The 18,646-nt window shown below is 45.6% G+C and overlaps 1 protein-coding gene and 1 long non-coding RNA gene across 5 annotated transcripts in view; one reads left to right on the top strand and one right to left on the bottom strand.

Annotated features, from left to right (window-relative positions):
* Positions 1 to 18,646, bottom strand: part of DAAM1 (dishevelled associated activator of morphogenesis 1) — a 155,673-nt gene that overhangs the window by 7,946 nt on the left and 129,081 nt on the right. For both annotated transcript variants that reach the window (XM_031453794.2, XM_064485990.1), the window contains 5 exons: positions 17,680 to 17,786; positions 10,693 to 10,777; positions 5,628 to 5,734; positions 3,612 to 3,700; positions 2,589 to 2,757 (listed from right to left, as the gene is read on the bottom strand). In XM_031453794.2, the coding sequence (XP_031309654.2) occupies positions 2,589 to 2,757; positions 3,612 to 3,700; positions 5,628 to 5,734; positions 10,693 to 10,777; positions 17,680 to 17,786 (557 nt within the window). The remainder of the gene's footprint in view (positions 1 to 2,588; positions 2,758 to 3,611; positions 3,701 to 5,627; positions 5,735 to 10,692; positions 10,778 to 17,679; positions 17,787 to 18,646) is intronic.
* The window catches only part of LOC116153555 (uncharacterized), an 82,531-nt gene that overhangs the window by 55,969 nt on the left and 7,916 nt on the right, over positions 1 to 18,646 (top strand). For all 3 annotated transcript variants that reach the window (XR_010380988.1, XR_010380986.1, XR_010380987.1), the window contains exons 3-4: positions 14,871 to 15,127; positions 15,770 to 15,891. This is a non-coding gene — a long non-coding RNA (uncharacterized LOC116153555). The remainder of the gene's footprint in view (positions 1 to 14,870; positions 15,128 to 15,769; positions 15,892 to 18,646) is intronic.

Below are 18,646 nucleotides of genomic sequence, written 5' to 3'. Positions count from 1 at the left end.
CCTGGGGAGTGAGGGATGTTTAAGCCACTGGAGAGGACAGCCAATTTTCAAATCTGAAAGTACAGAGCAGTCACTCACTGATGAGAATTACTGACAATTCTCATTTAAGGTTTCTTTTGACTTGGTGATAATTTTTTTTCCCCTCTGACTCTTGTTCTACTGCTGCAGCAAAGTGGGGCCAGGACTGTGCCAACAGGGATATGATACCCTCGCAGCAGAGAATCCACTTCCTAATTTTAGGAACACTTCAGCTTCTGCGTGCATAACCAGCTCTTTCTTCAGCGGTCACAGGGCTGAACCCTGACTGACCTGGGTTGAGAAGGCAGGAGTCTGATAGCACTATCTGTGAGGCCACACCGTGGTGGCCAGGTCCTGCTGTCCCCGACGCCGATGCACATGACAATCACCTGGCCCCCAGGTGCCTGGGCCGCCCTGAAGTTCATTTAGTCGGAATGAGGTGGGGCGAGGAGGGGGTGGTCTTAGCAACTCCCCAGTGAGCCTTAGCTGAACGCGACCATCAGCAGGAGGACACAAATGCATTTCTTTAGAAAACACTGCCATAATTTTTAGGCAGTTAGTTAGCATTGTGAATTAGCAAAGTCACAACTGTCCTCCCACCTCCAACTACTGTGAAGCAGCACTTTCTAACAATTTTTTTCCCCCCATAACAATGCAAACCATTTCTGGTTACCCTTGCAGCTTCCTAGAATTCAGTGTAATCCTGTTCCTCTGAGTCACCTGGCCCACGTGGAAAAAAACTGCCCTTTATTTTTCTTGCTCTCAATAATTAGAAAACCATTCATTGCTCAGCAAAGTAAAACAGTGGCTAATAATGCTGGCCACTTATTTTGCAGATGTTCAGCTGTATTGTTCGACTTCAGTTTTGCCGTCCACAGAACCTGTGTGTCCCCCACATGCCTACTGTGTGAGGGGCAAGACCCTAGCTACCATCACGAGAAAGAATGCCATTTTCTTCTGCTGTTTCAGAGAAATGCTTTGTCACTTAGAGAAACTTAGTTACCCATATATACATTTTCTAGTGTAAAAGGACTTAAAACCAGATCAGCACTTCTACACTTATTTGCTATCCAAATAACAACATAAATTGAACATAAATTCTTGAATAATAAAAATAATGAAACAGCCTCACTTGTGATTATTATCTGGTCATTACCAGAAACAAGCCCTTAATGCAGAGTGAAGATGGAAAAGAGATCAGAAAGGTTTTTACTTTGAAAAGGCTTACGTACTGGGTATGTTTTGTAGTGTTGATACATGCCAGGCTATCAGTTAAGTGGGGGACGGCGGGGCGGGGGGCGAAGTATATTAAGGCGGTGTGTGTGTGAGACAGAGAGAACAGGCCTGACTGCTGGTGAGGGTTTCCTTCCTCAAACCTGCAAGCCCAGGGGAAGAGAGCGCCCTTCCTTGAAACAATGGCTGCTCTTTATATGCAGGTAAGATGCTGTAGTCACTCACCTACTACAACCTCCAAACAAGCGCTGTCTGTTGGTGGAGGAGAGCGGTGGGCAGACCACTAGAACAGCTGTCTAGTACCTGTAACGCCAAATGCCTTGCTGGTTGTGACCTCAGGCAAGCTGAATGAGCCTGCCTCGGTGTCCTTACCTGACGACAGGTGATGCAGCACTCGGCCTGTGGACTTCACACAATCACACGTGGAAGGGTCTAAAAGGGTCAAGTGCTTACACTAAAAATAAGGGCAGTGCTAGACCCTAACGGCTGCCCTTTGTTATCTATCTCTACACGATGCAAAAATGAGGCTTAGCCCTACAACTGAACCCATTGCTTATTTCCTACAGCATGGACTCAGGGCTGCCATAACACTATATGCTTCACTAACCCTGTAGACGAGAGTAAACAGCCTCACTAAATGTTTAGGAATCATCAGGGGGAACAGCACATATTTCAAAAAAGAATTCGGCCGCAGAGTTTACCTTAGAAACCAGTTCCTTCGAAGTCAGTGAGAACATTGGAGAAACACAGCTCTCTGGGAGGCTGGAATTAACATGCCTAATGCCCTTACTTGCTAATGACATCACAGCATTCTCACATCTTGGTGTCCCTAACAGGAGCCTGTTCACCTAAAACACATTTTCTAGGAAGCATTTTAAAATATCTTGGAATGAGCGGCTGAACACCCACAGCCAAAATACATTTATACATTGTAATTTTTTTTCACACAGCTGCCAGCTTCAAGGTACCCTGGAAAACACAGCCTAAAATGCCAGCAAGCATCACTGTATTGTCAGCTGTCAGTTTTTTCCTTCCCCTGGAACCTGGTTCTCTATGGAGGCTGCTAGGATGTGGGCCACGTTCTGTTTCTTGATCTGGGCACTAGTTACAGGGATGACCTATATTTGTGGAAATTCATCAAGCAGTACATTGTCCTGTACTGTATGATACTATAATAAAAAGTTTACCTGAGAAAACCCCCAAAATAAAAACCTTGGGCTAGATGACATCCCTGGGGAATGAAAATGGAGGATAACTGGCCCAGTGGGAACTTGGGGAGATGCGTGGCTGTGTGATGGGTAAGAGGGCACCTGCGTGCCCGGACCCCCCACACTTACTTGTCAATACTGGATTTTGTGTCAGCAATCTTATTTAGGCTGGATATCTTGAATCCATATGCATTGCCTCTTTGGCCTTTATTCATGTAATTTCCAAATGCCAAAACTACTTCCAGCAACTGCTTAAGGGCACTGCTCCTAAATACCTCTTCTGAGCCAGAACGAATTGCTTCAAAACAGAACACGCAAAAAGAAAGTTATTACAACCAAGACCTTTCAATGATACCCATCCTAAATCCACACACCCGATAGTGGACACTGAGGAGGTAAGATCAGGTGTTAGGCTAGCAGGGAGCACTTTCAGAACACCTAAACCACAAGCAGAGCGCCAGGGGACCAGGAAAAGCCAGAGACAGCTGCACGGTCCCGGCCTTTCTCTGTCTTTTTCTTGGCTGACTCACCGACCCTAGGCAGTTAGGAACACATAGAGCAGCAATTGCATTTTCCACATTCCTTTGCAAACACTTTCTTGCCTTGTGTGAGTCAGATCAACAGGGCTATTGATCAGTTCCACTGATAGAAAAACTGGGCAAATGTGTGTCATATCACAGCCGGCAGGTGTCATCAGGGCCTTGAGGCTGGCCTGCAGTCTGTGGCTGTGCTCTGCAGTCGCCCATGTTTCAAACACTTAAAAATTTAACAGCCTCACAATCAAGCCATATAACAGCCTCAAATCTTCCCTCAGAAAATCCAGTAAGGCCCCATTGCAAGAAAGCTAACTGTAGGTTTAATGCTAGTAGCGATCAGATAAATTCCTCACTAACACCCAGATATCAAAAGCCTAGTTCTCCAGAGAAGTCCAGAGTGTATGCAGCGAGCTCCAGAACCCAGGATAGGCTAGTGAGCCAAGTGCAGACTGGAAGTGATTATCTGCCAGAATTCCAACAGATATAAAGCAAAAAAAAAAATAAATAAAAAAAAATAAAGTCACCAGCGGGATCCTGTTTTCTACATGCACTTGCACTTGTAAATGGGCTCTTAAGATGAACATCACTTCTAATCTGGGGGCAGGCTTGACTTTACCTTCTACTTTGGGTTTCACTTCCGCCACACGCTCTGCAAACTTCTTCTTGAAGTACAGTGATTGCAGTCTTTGCTGATAATGATTAATTCTGTAAGAGTAAGCATGCACTAATGAACATTTAATACATCTATATTCATTCCATGGAAATGCAGGTGGCGGTGCCTTTAGAGCACCCTCCTCTCCCAAACACACACACACACGCACATGCATACACACAGTTCCTCTCCTGGGCGTGAGGCCAGCTGCTCCTGGAGAGCCCATTTCCCACTGCCCTACGGGGGGTCTGGGTAATTGCAGCAGGTCCTTAGCTCCAGTCAGCTTAGGCAATTGCTAAAAGAAAGTGAGAGCTAACTGCTGTTGACTCAAGCCCCCTTCCCTTCCTCAGAGTCCCAGCAGCTCTTGGGAACAGAAAAGAGAGAAAAAGGAATGAAAATGTAAAGACCACCCCCCGCAAACTTCTGCTGCAAACAAAGGGCTGCTGCCTGCACTCCTCCCAGGCTGCTGCACTCTCCACAAAGCTTGCCTTTGGCAGAACTGTGGGGTCAGACTTGTTTCCAGCACTCTCCGCTTACATCCTCCTCTCCCCACTCATGCCCCCAAACCTTTCTCTTTCCTCACAGGTAGCTCCCGATCTGTGCCCCTCAGGGCTGGAAAGCTCTGCCCTCCAGGATAGCAGCCAGTGACTAGCAGTACCAGGGATGCGAACTGGCCTCCCAGTACCACCAAGACAAGGTGCTCGGGGTTTCTGAGCGGGTGAGGGTGGGCCTTCCTGCCCAGGCCTTCAGAAATCACTGCCTAACCTGCTCTTCAGTGGAAACTTCAGTCCAGTAGGACCAGGGATCATCCCTCATCCAAAACTACAGTGTATAATCAGACAGATACGGCCCAAGGTCTGCTCTTAGTAGGTGACCGTGAACAGGAACCTTAACTCCTCCATTAGGTGGCAGAGACTACAACCCTACCTGACAGCCTGCCCGGCAGGGCTGAGAGGACGAGGAAGATGCATGCAGGGCGCTGGACAATTACTAAGGGGCACCTATTACAGCAGGGGGCCAGCTATCTGTCCACATGCAGGGTTGCTGGGCACACCTGTCAACATTTCAGAACCATCTTCGGTTCTACAGCAGTATTCAGAACAGCCAGCTGAGATGAAACAACAACAAAAATAAGTCTGGAGATTGTAGAAATTCAGAGTGAGAGCACACGTGGCACTCAGGGGAAGTGCCCTACACTGGGGCTGACCAAGAGTTTCAGGACCACTGGTCCTCATCTAATGCAGAGTCAACTTGCTGGGCCTGGGATGCCAGATCGACTCAGCTCACACGCCAAACTCAATTATGGAGCAGCGGCCGCCACAGGGCTTTTTGGGGAAGGGCTGAGAAAGCTTGCCAAGGCGCCGTGGGAAGAGTGCCACAATCAATTAGTGATGTCTGTGTGTGCCATGATGTGACATCCAGACTCCGGCTATCCTGGCTGGCTCCAGGTTGATACCTCTGAATCTGTCCATTTCTTTCCATTTTACAACAACCTTGAGATGCTGAGGTACAAGGAGGAGTGAGGCAGAATCCCAAGAGATCAAAGTGGTGAGGAGAATGTATCACTTGACTAGGTCAATGTACAAGAGCCAAAGAGGCCCAGAAATAGAGATAATTGTGAAGAAACCTTGACCCTGACTCACCCACAGGGAAGAACTCACAGAAACACAAATTCCACACAGCTCGGACTTGAGTAGATTTTGGAATTTAAAAAGGTTTCAAGTTAAGCCAGGTTACATGGCCCAAATAATTCAACAGGAATGAAAGTTTAACTTCCTTAGCACAGGGAACTATGTTCAGTATCTTATAATAACCTACAATGGAAAATAATCTGAAAAAGGATATACATGGATATATGTATAAGTGAATCACTTTGCTGTACCAACCTGAAATACTGTAAATCAAGTATAATTAAAAAAAAATTTAACTTCCTTAGAAAGGCAAGGGGTGTCTTTACTTTTTAAGCATTTTCAAGCTCACCTGCTCATCTCAAACAGGAACCTGTCGGCCTTGGCCATCCGATCCAGCTCATGTTTATGTTCCTCCAACAGGTCAATGTCACTTTTTTCGGGAACAAATTTCAAGAGCTAAAAAGTACACGCAAATATTAAAACTGAGGTTTATCATTGAAATTCTTGCCGTGATTTTTTCATCCCTTCAGTTAAATTTGTCCCAAGATTAAATTTTAACTTAATTTATAAGGTCTCCTCACAGGTGAGCTTAAGATAAAATAGAAGTGATTCAGTCTTTCTATTTAGGTGGCCAAAATGTACAAACTTCCAGTTGTAAGATAAATCAGTACTGGGAATATAATGTACAACACGATGATGATAATTAACACTGCTGCATGATACATATGAAAGTTATTAAATGGGTAAATCCTGAGTTCTCATCACAAAAGAAAAAAATTTTTTGAATTGTATCTCTGAGATGATGGATGCAAACTAAACTTATTGTGGAAATCATTTCACATCTGTAACTCAAACCATTGTGCCTTACACCTTAAATTTTTAGTGATATATGTCAATTATATTTCAATAAAACTAGAAAAAACTTTCTATTTTTTACTTGGAAGTAGTTAAACTGGTGTAAGATTCATTTCTGGTACCTACCTGTTCTATACTGCCTCTCAACTCAAAATTGGGAAGTTCTTTAGCAGGACCCACTTTATACAGACCATTAGAGGGACCTTGGAGATTCAATCCTCTCATGCGAAGATACAACTGAGGTCTAGAGAGAAGGCCACTCACCCAGGATTACAAAGCAAACATGTGTGATCTTCAGGAAGACCTATGTCTCTTGACTCCCAGCTTGATGCTTTTTTCCTACTACATCATGCTGAAATGAGTCATTCTGTGTGTATTTTCCAATCAATTTGCTTATTTCTTTGGCTTATCTAATTCCATCTCATTTTTTGCTCTATGGAGAGTTGGATGAGAAAAACACATGGAGATCTGATGTTTTTGATTCCATATTTTATTTTGGAGGAAGCAACAAGCACGGAATGTGGAATAGGCAGCAATAATACTTAAAGTTGAAAAAGTACTCTTTTTGTGTCTGATTTCCTTTAAAGGCACAAATGTGTGTGTGTGCACAGGCCTATGCTTGTGTGCTATTTTCTGGATCAAATATCTTTGGACTTTTTTTTTTTTAATTACACTGAGCCTCTGGACCCTGAAGTCCTCCCTATAATGTGATGCTGGCAAGTCCTCCCTATAATGTGATGCTGGCATTGGGCGGTCCACTTAACAGGTTTTCAAACATTTACTGGATTTAACGAAGGGACCTCAGAAAAGGCGGTCAGTCTAGGTGCCACCAGCAGAGAAAGAAAACTGGAACTACAGGCAAAGAGACGAATGGTGAGAGTCTAGAAATACATCCCGGCCGAGTGCTTGTCACATGCTGGGATCTGGAATGGGCACCACAGCACTGACACGGGAGGAGCGTGGCCGTGACGCGGCAAGGGAGGCCAGCGGTTGGCAAGGGCCTTGTAAGAAGTTCAGTCTTTATTTTGAGGGCAGAGGCTGTAACTTAAAGTCTTAAATAGGGGAATGAGTTTGCACTTTAAAAAGCTCCCTCTGTCTGGAGAATGAAGAAAGAATGTGAAAGGATGCAAAGTATTAGGGGGTTGTGATGAGCTAGCTGACACAGTAAACCAGGTAGGAGATGACGGTGGCCTGGAGTGGGTGGTGGACAGAGTCTAGAGCCACTACGGGGACCTGAATAGAGCTGGCCTGACTTGTTGACAAATGGACTGTGGAAGTTGAGGGTCAAAAGGATGAGGCTCCAGCTTAGGCAGCAACATACACACGAGTATTAACAGGGAACCCAGGAGATGAAGGCTGGAAGAGGGCAGGTAGGGAGAAGGTGAATTTAGTGTTTGAAATACTGGCAAGAGAACCAAGTCAACGATGTCTAGCAGGCAGGTGGACAAATGGGTCTGAAATCCTAAAGAAACCCGGAAGACAAAGCACTGGACTGGGTTACAATGTGCATGGATGTAAGGTAACCGGTGGACCATCAAGAGAAACAGCAGGGCTGGAGGGGAGCCGGCCTTGATGGGATGAAGACAGAAGAGGAACCTTCACAGGAGGCAGTGGAGGGGCCTGCGTGGCATCACAGGGCCCAGGGGAGAAGGCGTTTCGTCACAGGGCAAGTGGCTATCGGAGTCACGCACCAAGAAATTAAGACAAGCACTGCTTTGTCAACCAGAAAGCGTGTGTCCTCAGTGAGGAGAGCTTTAGGGAGGTGGGAAAGAGTGAACAGGAGGAGAGTGGAGACAAGCTTTCAAGAAGTGGCTGTGTCAAAAGAGAGAGGGGACAGTAGCAGATGGAGCTGTGTGGACTTCAGAGTGCATGCGAAAGGCTGGACCTTGAACAAGTTACATGTCGAAAGGGCGAGGTGGAAGACCTGGAAGAGAGGGGCGGGTCCCTGAGCAGGGGAAAGGATGGGCCAGAGCCGGGGCCAGGGACACCCCTCTTTCCTAACGGGACAGGAGGGGGAAAGGAAAGACAGAAGTGGATGCCAGGGAGTCCACACAGCTGGTGGCCTGATGGCTTCCAGGCATATATGTTCCCATGTTCAAATGGCAACACTGGATGGGACAAGTGTCATCTTGCTCTTTCTCAGTGCAGGAGGGAAGGCAGCAGGCAAGGGAAGAAAGGAGGAAGGCAGAGGACAAGGCTTGTTTTTTCCCCTCAGTTTGCATTTTTACCTCCTGCACAAGGAAGCTCAGTTCTAATTTCAGGAACCACTCCCTCCTGACTCCCTATCCCAGCTGAGCTGAGCCCACAGGCTCCTGTTCAGGGTAACACAGTCACCATCTCTCTTATGACTCACAAGACCACATTGAGAGGCACAGGCTCAAGGCTCAGGCCTTCCCAAGGCAGAGTCGAGTAACGGACCATGTGGGGACAGTTTTGAGAGGAATGAAGCATTAGAGAAACATCTGGAAATAAGGAGAAAGGTGTGCATTTCAAGAAGGTGCAGTGTACGGACCTGAGATCTGATCTTGGCAGGTGAAAGCAGCAGGAGGCAGGGGGATGGATGTGGCTCAAATGCGGATCATAGCTGGTAGTAAAGGATGCTGTGTGACAGCAAGGGAGGCAGAGGGAGGAGGGTACAATGAGGAGGAAGAGAGTGAGCCTGGGAGAGGAGCAGAGAGCAAGCCGCTTCAGAACTGTCAGGGGAGACCAGGTCAGAAGTCCCTCATTCGGCCAGGTTCTGCTTCAGCGGACTGATGGTCTTCCTTGTGTCTACCTGCAGTACCTTCCGTCTGGACAACAAGCCCTTTTGGCAAGATTCTGAAATCCTTTCCCTCGAGGAATTTTGCTGGATGCAATTTCACAGTAAACAGATCTTGTGGAATTTTAAACATACAACCTTGTCAACAGAGGCTGAGGACCTAAGGACTAAAGCAGCTTTCTGCTCAGTCCTTCACTGTGTGTGACGCAACTTCTAATGTGGGCATTTGGAGTGCAGGGCCGAGTGGGGGCCGGGGCGAGATGGAGGGCTGTGGGGCTCGGTTTTGACTGATACTCCCGAGAGGGAGGGAAGAGTGTGCAGAGGAGCCGCAAAATGCTCAAAAACAAACAAAAAAAAGGAATTTTAGGTTTAGGAATACTTTCAAACTATTTATATACACAGCATCCCAACAGACTTGGAAACATAGTCATTAACTATTTTGGGAACGAAATCAAACCTTAAAAGGACAGTGTGAAAAGTTTTTCTGCTGCCAAGTGTGAGGGTTTTCACCCAGGATGACGGCAGCTGCAGAGGCTTCAGGGAGGGGCAGGTCAATGGTGGTGGGGTGACACCGCACACATCACCCCTCCCTGACTTGTGTCTGGGGCCTTTGGGGAATTCAGTGAGAACCCTGGAAAACGCACACAGGCACTCCGCCTGGAGCAGCCTCACCGCACAGGATCACTGTCACCGATACAAAATGTCCTTTTCCTCTGCTCCCGGGAGCTGAGCACACCTAAGGTGACAGCTCAGGTTCTGCCTGGAATCACAATCACCTGTGTTCACTGCTGACCTTCAGTGGGCCTGGCTCGAACAAACGGGGCCTTTTAACCAAAATCTCTCAAAATGTGATTCCATCCCAAGGGCAATGAGACCAGCAGACAGAAGAGTCTTAGAGCATTCAGAGACTGTCCCCACACAGCACAGAAAAGTTTAGAGCCAGACTGAGAGATAGGTAATTATCCCTGGGGTGTCTGCTAGTATAATATCAACAACAGTATCATTTGGGGAAATAACTGAGCCAAGCTGCTGACAACACAGAACACAGCTGCAGCAGCTGCACTGAGCGTGTTATGGAAATACTGGTGAGGAGAGGCTAGGTCGCCACGTCTGACATGCACCCTGGCCGTGAAAAACACAAGTTCTCTTCAAATACCACAGACAAGGATGTATACTGATTGTGTATAAATCAACCGCATGCTTACTAGACTTGGCATTTGAATTTACTGCCATTTAGGACACAAGAGAAGAACGCCATGCAACTTAGAGAGACAAGACCCAGTCTCTGAAGTCTACACCCCACCTTATGACACATTCGAGTATTCTGATAAAGATGACAGTGCTAGGGGTTTAACGGAGGCTTCTGCAGCTATGGGAACGGTGAGCCAAGACCAAGACAGAAATTGTATCAGGGATTAAGCAATGAATCAGTTTATGTAGAACAGTCTGTGATCCCACAGTGCTGAGGTTCTCAATATTCCGGTTAAACAGACATTTCCACTAAAACTAGTATTGAGGACTTAACAACTTGATGGCAAAATGAGAAACAGATTCTGGCATCGAGGGTCCCAGGCATTTGACAAACTCAGGACCATCCTTCTCACCCATCATTTTGAGAAACAAGAAGAGAAAAGAATCAAGTTATAGCGTCTTCTAACAGAGCTGCGTGGAACCTTGTTGGTTCAACCTCCTCAATTCAGTGATGAGGAAACAGTCTCCCAGCAACAAGCAGGCTTTCTCAGCACCCCCTCCCTACTCAGAGTCCAGTGTCACCTGTGCCCTGAGAGTTCTGGCTTCTCACCTGTTCCAACATGTCCTTGGGCAGATCCTCCTGCTCATCCATTGTTAGAATCGCCCGTTTGATTTCATCATTGGATAATTTCAGCCTGGAGAAAGAATATTTTATTTGTTGTTAACAATATTGGCTTGACTATTAGAAGTTTAATACCAGAAAACTCATTTTGCTGCTCCAGATGCTGATCTTCAAGTACCGTTTTTCTCAAAATCTCTCAGTGAAAGCTTATTTCCTGACAATGTTGCACCTAAAAATAGTGTTTTGAAATGGCTTTCACATTCTTTCAGGGCTTTGTAATGCTCTGCTGACACAGAGAACAAAGCTGTTATGTTCTACTAACTCATTCCCTTAAGCAAGAGACTGGAAGATGAGAGATCGGGAAAACACCCCCACACAGCTGTTTTCTTTAATATACAGTGTCCACGAGTTGCAGGTGGAAGAGTAGAACCAAGTTCGTAACTTGATTAGTATGTCATGAGTGTTTATAGAGTTTGCTCTCTTATTAAAAACGGATTTTGAGAAGGTTAGCAGGATCTGTGTTATTGTTTTAAAAAACTGAATAGCTGATACACAAAATAAAATGTATAGCTGAAAATTTTTCATATATATTATTTCCTTTGGGATTCAAGATAACCGTGATGATTTTTCTTTTTTTAATAGAGGGAGAAACTGAGGCCCAGAATGGGTAAGTGATTTGCCCAAGGTCATACAAAGTGACAGTATCTAACACACCCCCAAGACTTCTGATGGCTAATCCCAAATTCTTTCTACAAATACTGCTTATCCAGTTAATATTCCAAAGGGAAGGACTTAAGCAAAACCACAAATCTGCCTTCTGGTTTTCTGTCTATCATTAATTTATGATGCGCTAATACATGTTAAGGATCTGTGTCTTGATCATGTCAGGACAACAAAGTGTTCTGTGAAAAGAGCTGAAATTAAAACATACCCGTAAAAATACATTTTTATCGGGTACAACCAAAAGTCTTAACCAGGGCAAAAAAAAATCTTAATCAGATTATTAGCTGTAACAATAGGGTCATTCTTTTGTTCCACTTGTAAGCATTCGACCTGGACTTATTTGAAAAATCTTACTTCCTTATAATCTACTACTAGTCTGTGATAGTAACATTATTTGATCTGTCCTTCTAGTTTATGATCTTCAAGAAGAATCACATTCAGGACTGGGTATAAAGACAGAAACACACAAATATAGAGCAAGACACACAGCCTTCACATGTAACATCTGAAGGAAGGGGCTTTGGCATCAGACAGGCCAGGCCCACATCCTGGCTCTGATGCTTCCTGGTCAGTGTGATTTTGGGAAAAATTTGTCTTCAGCCTCAGTTTCTTCATCTATAAAATAAGAAATAATAAAAATAAACTACGTAATAAGAAGGATTTGTGTGTGTACAATGTGAAATAGTACGTGCAAGTGTTTAGCACAGTGTCTGACCATAAAACAGGCTCAGTAAACTGCATGTGCAGCCTATCAGGCAGACTAGTCCACACCAGGAAGAAAAAAGCCACAGTAGTCACGTAACATTAATATTCATGTGCAGCTATTCGATCATTCAACAGTGCTTAGTAGGGTTATCATGAACCTTCCCCAAGTGCTCTCACACCCGTTATTTTGCCAGTTTCCTCTCTGCCCATAGGACTTGTTACGCCTGGGAGTATTAAAAATGACTTAGCAGACATGGTGCTTATTTTAAAGGTGGTCCGTATTTGGGAGAATCAAATAAGCTGGAACACTCCACACAAGGGTACACGAGGCACACATGGTCACCAGTGCTCCCCCTAACAAATGAGGCAGCTGGATGAGTGCAGGGTGGCCACAAAGCCCACGAAGGAGGGAAGGACCAGGGAGTGGGGCTGGACGAGGCACAGCCCACCTTGGATACGTCTGGCTTGTCCTTTTCTCTAGATTTTGACGATCATCCATCCTGTCATTGAAACTGAATGTTGTTTCATGTGCCAGTAAGTCAGACGGGGAAGGAACAAATTTGGGAACCCTATGGTATGAACACCATTGTCTTCTATTTCATGCTTTCAAATTCACATATAGCATGTAGGCGGCAAGCCAAATTGTCCATGTTCTAAAATAAGACCCATTCTACTCCCTAGTCCAAACTGCAGCACCATCATAACTCCTGGACTGCGGACAGCACCTCTGGACCTGGGCAGACTTCTCCAGATTGTTTTAGTCATCCTGGGGACAGTCATTTCCCACAAACATGTTCACTAGAACATCCTGATGGAAAACCCCTAAACTTAAATGGAACAATTTAGCCAAGATGGCATGGGTGAAACATAAGACAGAGGGAAAACTGTGTCCCAGCATCAGGGTCTTTACCATACGGCCCTGGGGAGCCCGAGATTCCAGGACACTAAATGCTCTTGAGTCAAGTGAGGGCAAACACCCCGGTGCGACCATGCAAGAAAGGGGCCATTAGGGAAGGTTGACACTGCCCCTAATGAAAACCAACTGGCTGTGGAAACAACTATAGTCATCACGGGAAAGGCTCCTCTTATTTAAAAAAAAAAATGGAAAGAAAAAGACTAGCTCTGTGTCTCTTTCACACCGAGTTGGAGAAACCACCTTATGGTGCAGTTCTGCTGAGTCCTTCTGTTTTGCATTTAAGAGAAAGGGGGTCGAGCATCAGAGTGAGAACAATGGTTGAAGTATCAGATTTGCATTTCGTTAGCTCCCCATATGGAGCGCAGAGCTTCTTGCTTTTGAAGTTGTATATATTTATACTCCTCAACCCCCAGAGGCTGTCTGGACTAAACACTACCACTAATTCATAACAATTTTGGTTGCTCTAAATGTGGCCCGCAGAGAGACCCGAGACTTTAATGGCCAGTACTTAAGAAAATCTACCTGTCAACATCCTGCCTTGCACGTGGCCTGTGGCAGCAGACAAAGAAGCTGTGCCTTTGGGGAAAGAGGAGACGGGCACCTGGCCCTCCAGGATGGTTCCATAGGTTGCCAAAGAGTTCTTAGTATCGTCTGTCATCCACAGAATGAGTCGCTAATCTCTGTAATTTAAGGACCCTACCAGTTCTAACTTTTTAATTGCTTTTAAAGCTTGGCAGTGTTCTGGTGTGCTGGAGGGTGGCAACTTGTGAGGCACCCACTCTGACTTTCTTTGCGAGGCAGGAAGCAAACCGGCCATTTTAAAACAGTATTTAACTCCACCTTGCTCTACTCAAGTATTTCAAAAATCTGCCAAGAGAATTGGAACATCCAGGTGTAATTAAACTAAGTTAAGGATGGATGGCTAGATCAGCCTTAGCTCTGCTTCAGTGGACTTAAGCCAAATCACTCTCCTTTAAAGTAGCTTTTTGTGGTTTACGACACTCCAGCTGTCATGTTAAGTGAGCATCTGGAAAAAAGAATGGCAGGACACTTCATAAAAGTATACTTTAGGTGGGTTCATTTTGCAATATGAACCAGCTTCCAAGTTTTGTTCGTTCTTTCTTTCTTTCTGGAAGGGAGAGTTCTATTTTAAGGGAATAAAGCAGAGTGCATTTTCAATTGCTGCCTGTCGCCTACATACACACAGCAGAGAAGTTGTAGTTCTTGCTTACTCTGTGGGGGCCCTAGGGGTGGGTTCTCATTTTCAGGTGAATCGAGTCCATTCCACTCACTTCTCAAGTCTGTGAGAGGCAGGGTCCTTGGTGGCCTGGAGCCTCACACTTCCCAGACAGACTTCCCAGGAGCTGAGTGGCCTGGGCTGCTCACACTGTGAGCACAGGGAAAGGGCCTGCACATGCCGCCCTGCTGGGCCCCTGGGATGAGAAGGGCTTTACTTCTGGCCACCTTCTCGGCGAGGCCTGACCCCAAGGGTCCATGGACTTGCATGTGGGAGTGAGGAAGAGTATTCAAAGACAACCACACACCGCAGACGTGTGCCAGTGACAGTCCTGCCCATGGACACGCCCCGGGCTTTCAAGGTGCTGGGATCTGTAACGACTGCACTGCTGGTAATTAAATTCCTTGTCAGCAAGATAAGAAACAAGAGGGTCGCCAGTGTTTGGGAATTAAATAAGCAGAAAAGAAGAAAGATAGTAAGTGTAAAGTAGGAGATCTTAACATCAACTTGGAAACACTCCTCATTGTCCCCATGGACAAAATCAGTCTCAAACTGAGCAACAGTTTCGTCTCCGTCCCTCATCAGGTCTTAGCTGGGAGACAGAAAGAGCCTCCTGTCTGACGGCTGCCCGGGCCTCCAGCTCTCCACCCCTTCCCACCTATCCTGCCAACCGGTGAGAGATCAAACTGAAAACCTTCTGGCGACAGTGTGCTCCTCTGGAACAAGCTGCACCAACTCCAGATCCCATGGGGACACAGACGGGCCACTAACGGAGCAGCCGCCACAGGCAGTCACCCTGTCAGTGCTTCACACGCGCTGGGTGTCACTCTGACAAGCCCACGGTGAGGCTAACACTCGCATTACCTCTATTCTATAGACTGACCCCTGGCTGACGCGGGCCCTTGAGAGGCCCCAGGCCTGGATCTCAGGCCCTCCTGCCTGGTCTCATTTAGTCCAGGTGACAGTCGTCTGCTGCAGTGGCAGGGCTCTCTTTCTAGCTCTGCCTGTACCCCTCAGTGCCTCCTGGGCGCTTCCCCCCTCCCCTACTGCCCACTTAACTGTTAACGCCCTTCGAGGCCCACTTTCTCAGGGAAACCCTGCTGCTGCCCCCTCTCACGTGGCTGGGCTCCCTGGCTCTTCCAGCCAGACCAGTCTGAGGACTGAACTGTTCACAAGTTATCTCGCTGGTGACATTGTTTTTCTCCAATTAGCCATGTGCTTCCAAACGCAGCAGGGCTATCTTAAGTCCGGGGACGTCCTACGGCACCCAGCACAGTGCCAGGCAAATACACGGTCCAAAGTGACAACGCTCTGAGAAAGACACGTCAAAGCACACTTTCATATCTCCCTCCTTCAAGCCCCTCGCTGCTTTTGTGCGGTGATGCACTGCCAATGAAAAGAGGACAGTGAAAGCAAGGCAGACGGCTGCCTGGCTAAAGAACTTAATAACAAATTAAATCTGCTTAATTTCTTTTACCTTTCAGCCCCGCGCTTTCCTGACGCGAGAATAAAACTACCGACCACTGAGCAAAAAAGCACGTGGGATGGAATCCTCTGCGGGAGAGAAGGTTTTAGAACCTGATCAGCGAGGCCCACTTACCATCAGGTCAGCTGAGACTCCAGATCACTTTGTTATGCATAATACATCTGAAAAGGATGCTCACTGTAATAATGCTTATTCATTAAATGGGATATTAATAGACAGTTTAACAGGTGCGAGGCAAACTCTAGAGCATTTAGACACATTCAAATTCTAAGCCTCTGACACTTTTGATGCAACAAGGGAATTACATACCACAAATACGAAACAATTCCTCCAATAATGAGATGGGACGTTTGCCAGGAATAGCTGTAACCTGATCTATAGCTAGTGTCACTACCCTCAGTGGCATCTCGTACTGAGAATAATTTGTCTGCGAGGAACTGGGTCACAGTTTTTGCTCCTATGAGCACTTAAATGCTATAGAAATTCAGAGAGATAGCTCCCTTTGCCTAGTTGTTTTAAAGGGCTCCTCTGGACTGGATAAGCATAAAATACAGGGGGAAATTCTAAGGTTTAGAAAAAAAAGATTTCCTCCTAATTTTCATCTTATTTTGCTATTAAGTAAGAATGTTATTTGTAAAAAGAAATTGTAACAAAACACATTGAATAGACTACAGAAGAAAAACAAGTAGATCTTCAAAACTATTTTTAATGGTGTCTTCCTGAGTATCTTGCAGGGAGCAGAAGTGGGGATAAACACGGGGCCTGGCCCCTGACACAGCTTCCAGCAAGAGGCAGAAATGAATGAAATGCTAACAGGATGGTTCACATTACCTTACTGGTTGCATTAAAATTCAGGGATCTCACTAAGCTTCAATTTCTCTTTCACTAACAGAAACATTTGCTCCCTAAAGTAATGTATGTCTGGCTATTAATCAAGCTTCCATGTTGCAAACCAAGCAGCAGTGCTTTGCATTAAAAGAAACTCATTCTAAGACCACGTGAAAAATAAGAACTACCGCTTTCCGTCTTTCCCTCCCTGAAAGACATGTCACCTTACACCAGCCTCCATACATACAACATTCTTTACCAAATGTAACCAACGTGACTCACACTTAATGCCCCAAAGTTCAGGATCCTTTACCTTTTCCTTCACCTCATCAGCCTCAGGTTATCTCTGCCTAATGTGAAAGTCCCTTTTGGATTAAAGAACAAACTAGATTCAGAAAAGCTAATTGAAATGCCCAGGATGATCTGACACATCGCCTGAAGCTACAATCAGATTCCAGGCTCCCTAATTTCCTTTCTTCTTTTCAAGCTCCAAGACCATGATGGCTCACTAATTATGAGAAAGACTTCTGGACAGGGCTGAATTGTCTACATTAGCATTTCACTGAGGTTTGAGATTTACATATCTTTTGATTCATAAAAATGTTCAAAAAGAGTGTGAAATCACATCATCTGGGAGTATAAAAAGGTGACGTTAGAGAGCAAGATAAAACAAGGAGCCTTCATCGTGGGTGCTGATTCTGTGACAGTGTCACTCAACGGTCCAATTATCTCTAAAGCAGAGAGCAGTATAAATCACAGTGAAGTCCATCTTACAGGCCCTCTGGGAGAACACTGATTTGACATGGTCTGCTTTTTTACATTGACATTCTTCGAGTGGGAAACAAAATGTGTCCTCCCCTCGCTGTGGAAATTAAACCCCCAAACAGTAGGCATCCAGCTCTGACACATTTCACGAGGGACACTCAGCATCAACAGTTCTCCTGACGTCGGACAGAAGAAAATCCGGAGAACTGACCCTGAGCAGAGTCCAGCTAAAAGAGCAAATCCAAACATGTGGTTTGGAGGCACAAGACAGAAAAGGTGGTCCTCCCAGGAATGTTTAGACAACATCAACAATACCTCGATAGAAGGATGTTGCAATTCTGAGCTCTCCGACCATCAATCACCGAAAGCTCTCTGACTTTAAGTTTGGAGCCCAGGGTGTCATCGATGGCATCTGCTTCTTTCTATAAAGAGCATGAAAGAAATCCATCAAAGTCAAACAGGGACATTTCAACTTCAGACCCACACTTGTCCTTTATAGTCGCTGTTCACACACACACACACACACACGCACGCACGCACGCAAAGCCGAGATAGTAGTGGAGTGTCAGGAGGTGGCGGAATTGAAACAAAGGCGAAAATCTAGTTGACAAAGGAAAAGAACAAGAAAAGCTGACCACCCACATTTGAAAGAGCATTATTTGGAAGGACAAAGTGCTTCTAAGTTGAAGATGCATAAATTATCAAAAGGAGTGGTGCCCTCCTTTTGTCTCCCAAGTCCTGATGGAGAGCAGACAGAAGGACTGTCACTATGAATCAAGCTCAGCTGAGGCTTGCCACTGCCGGTCCAGACATTGGTGGGGCCCTTCCACCCCGGAACCATTTGCATCCTGAACACTCAGAAAGCTAAACAATAAAACCTCCCGAACGTCTTCACGTGCAACAGGAAGCTCCCAAGCCCGGATGGTACACACTATTTGCATACCCTGCTGCTGTACAGAGCCCTAAGCAACGATGGCCACTCATTTGTTATGGCGGAAGAGGCATAAAACAACTATACATAAAATACTATTTGAGTAAACTGGGCATCGGGGTGAAAACACAGACCGACTTGATACCTAGCAAGTTTGATTTTATTAGAGGTCAGGATCAATTTAAAAAGTAGATCGTGGCATTTTAAAAATGTAAGGAAACCAAAGAGGTCTGGAATTGTACAGCAGTTTAGAAAATAAAGGAAATATGGAGTTTAGAATAAGAGGCACCATGTGACCAAACTTTGTTTCTTGTCAAGCTGAGATTTCAGGCATACTTCTACACACTCAGT

This window comes from Camelus dromedarius, chromosome 5, assembly GCF_036321535.1.
Source record: "Camelus dromedarius isolate mCamDro1 chromosome 5, mCamDro1.pat, whole genome shotgun sequence".
In the NCBI taxonomy this organism is placed as follows: Eukaryota; Metazoa; Chordata; class Mammalia; order Artiodactyla; family Camelidae; genus Camelus; species Camelus dromedarius.
Note: the sequence above shows the minus strand (reverse complement) of the source record. Positions and strands in the feature narration are given on the sequence as shown.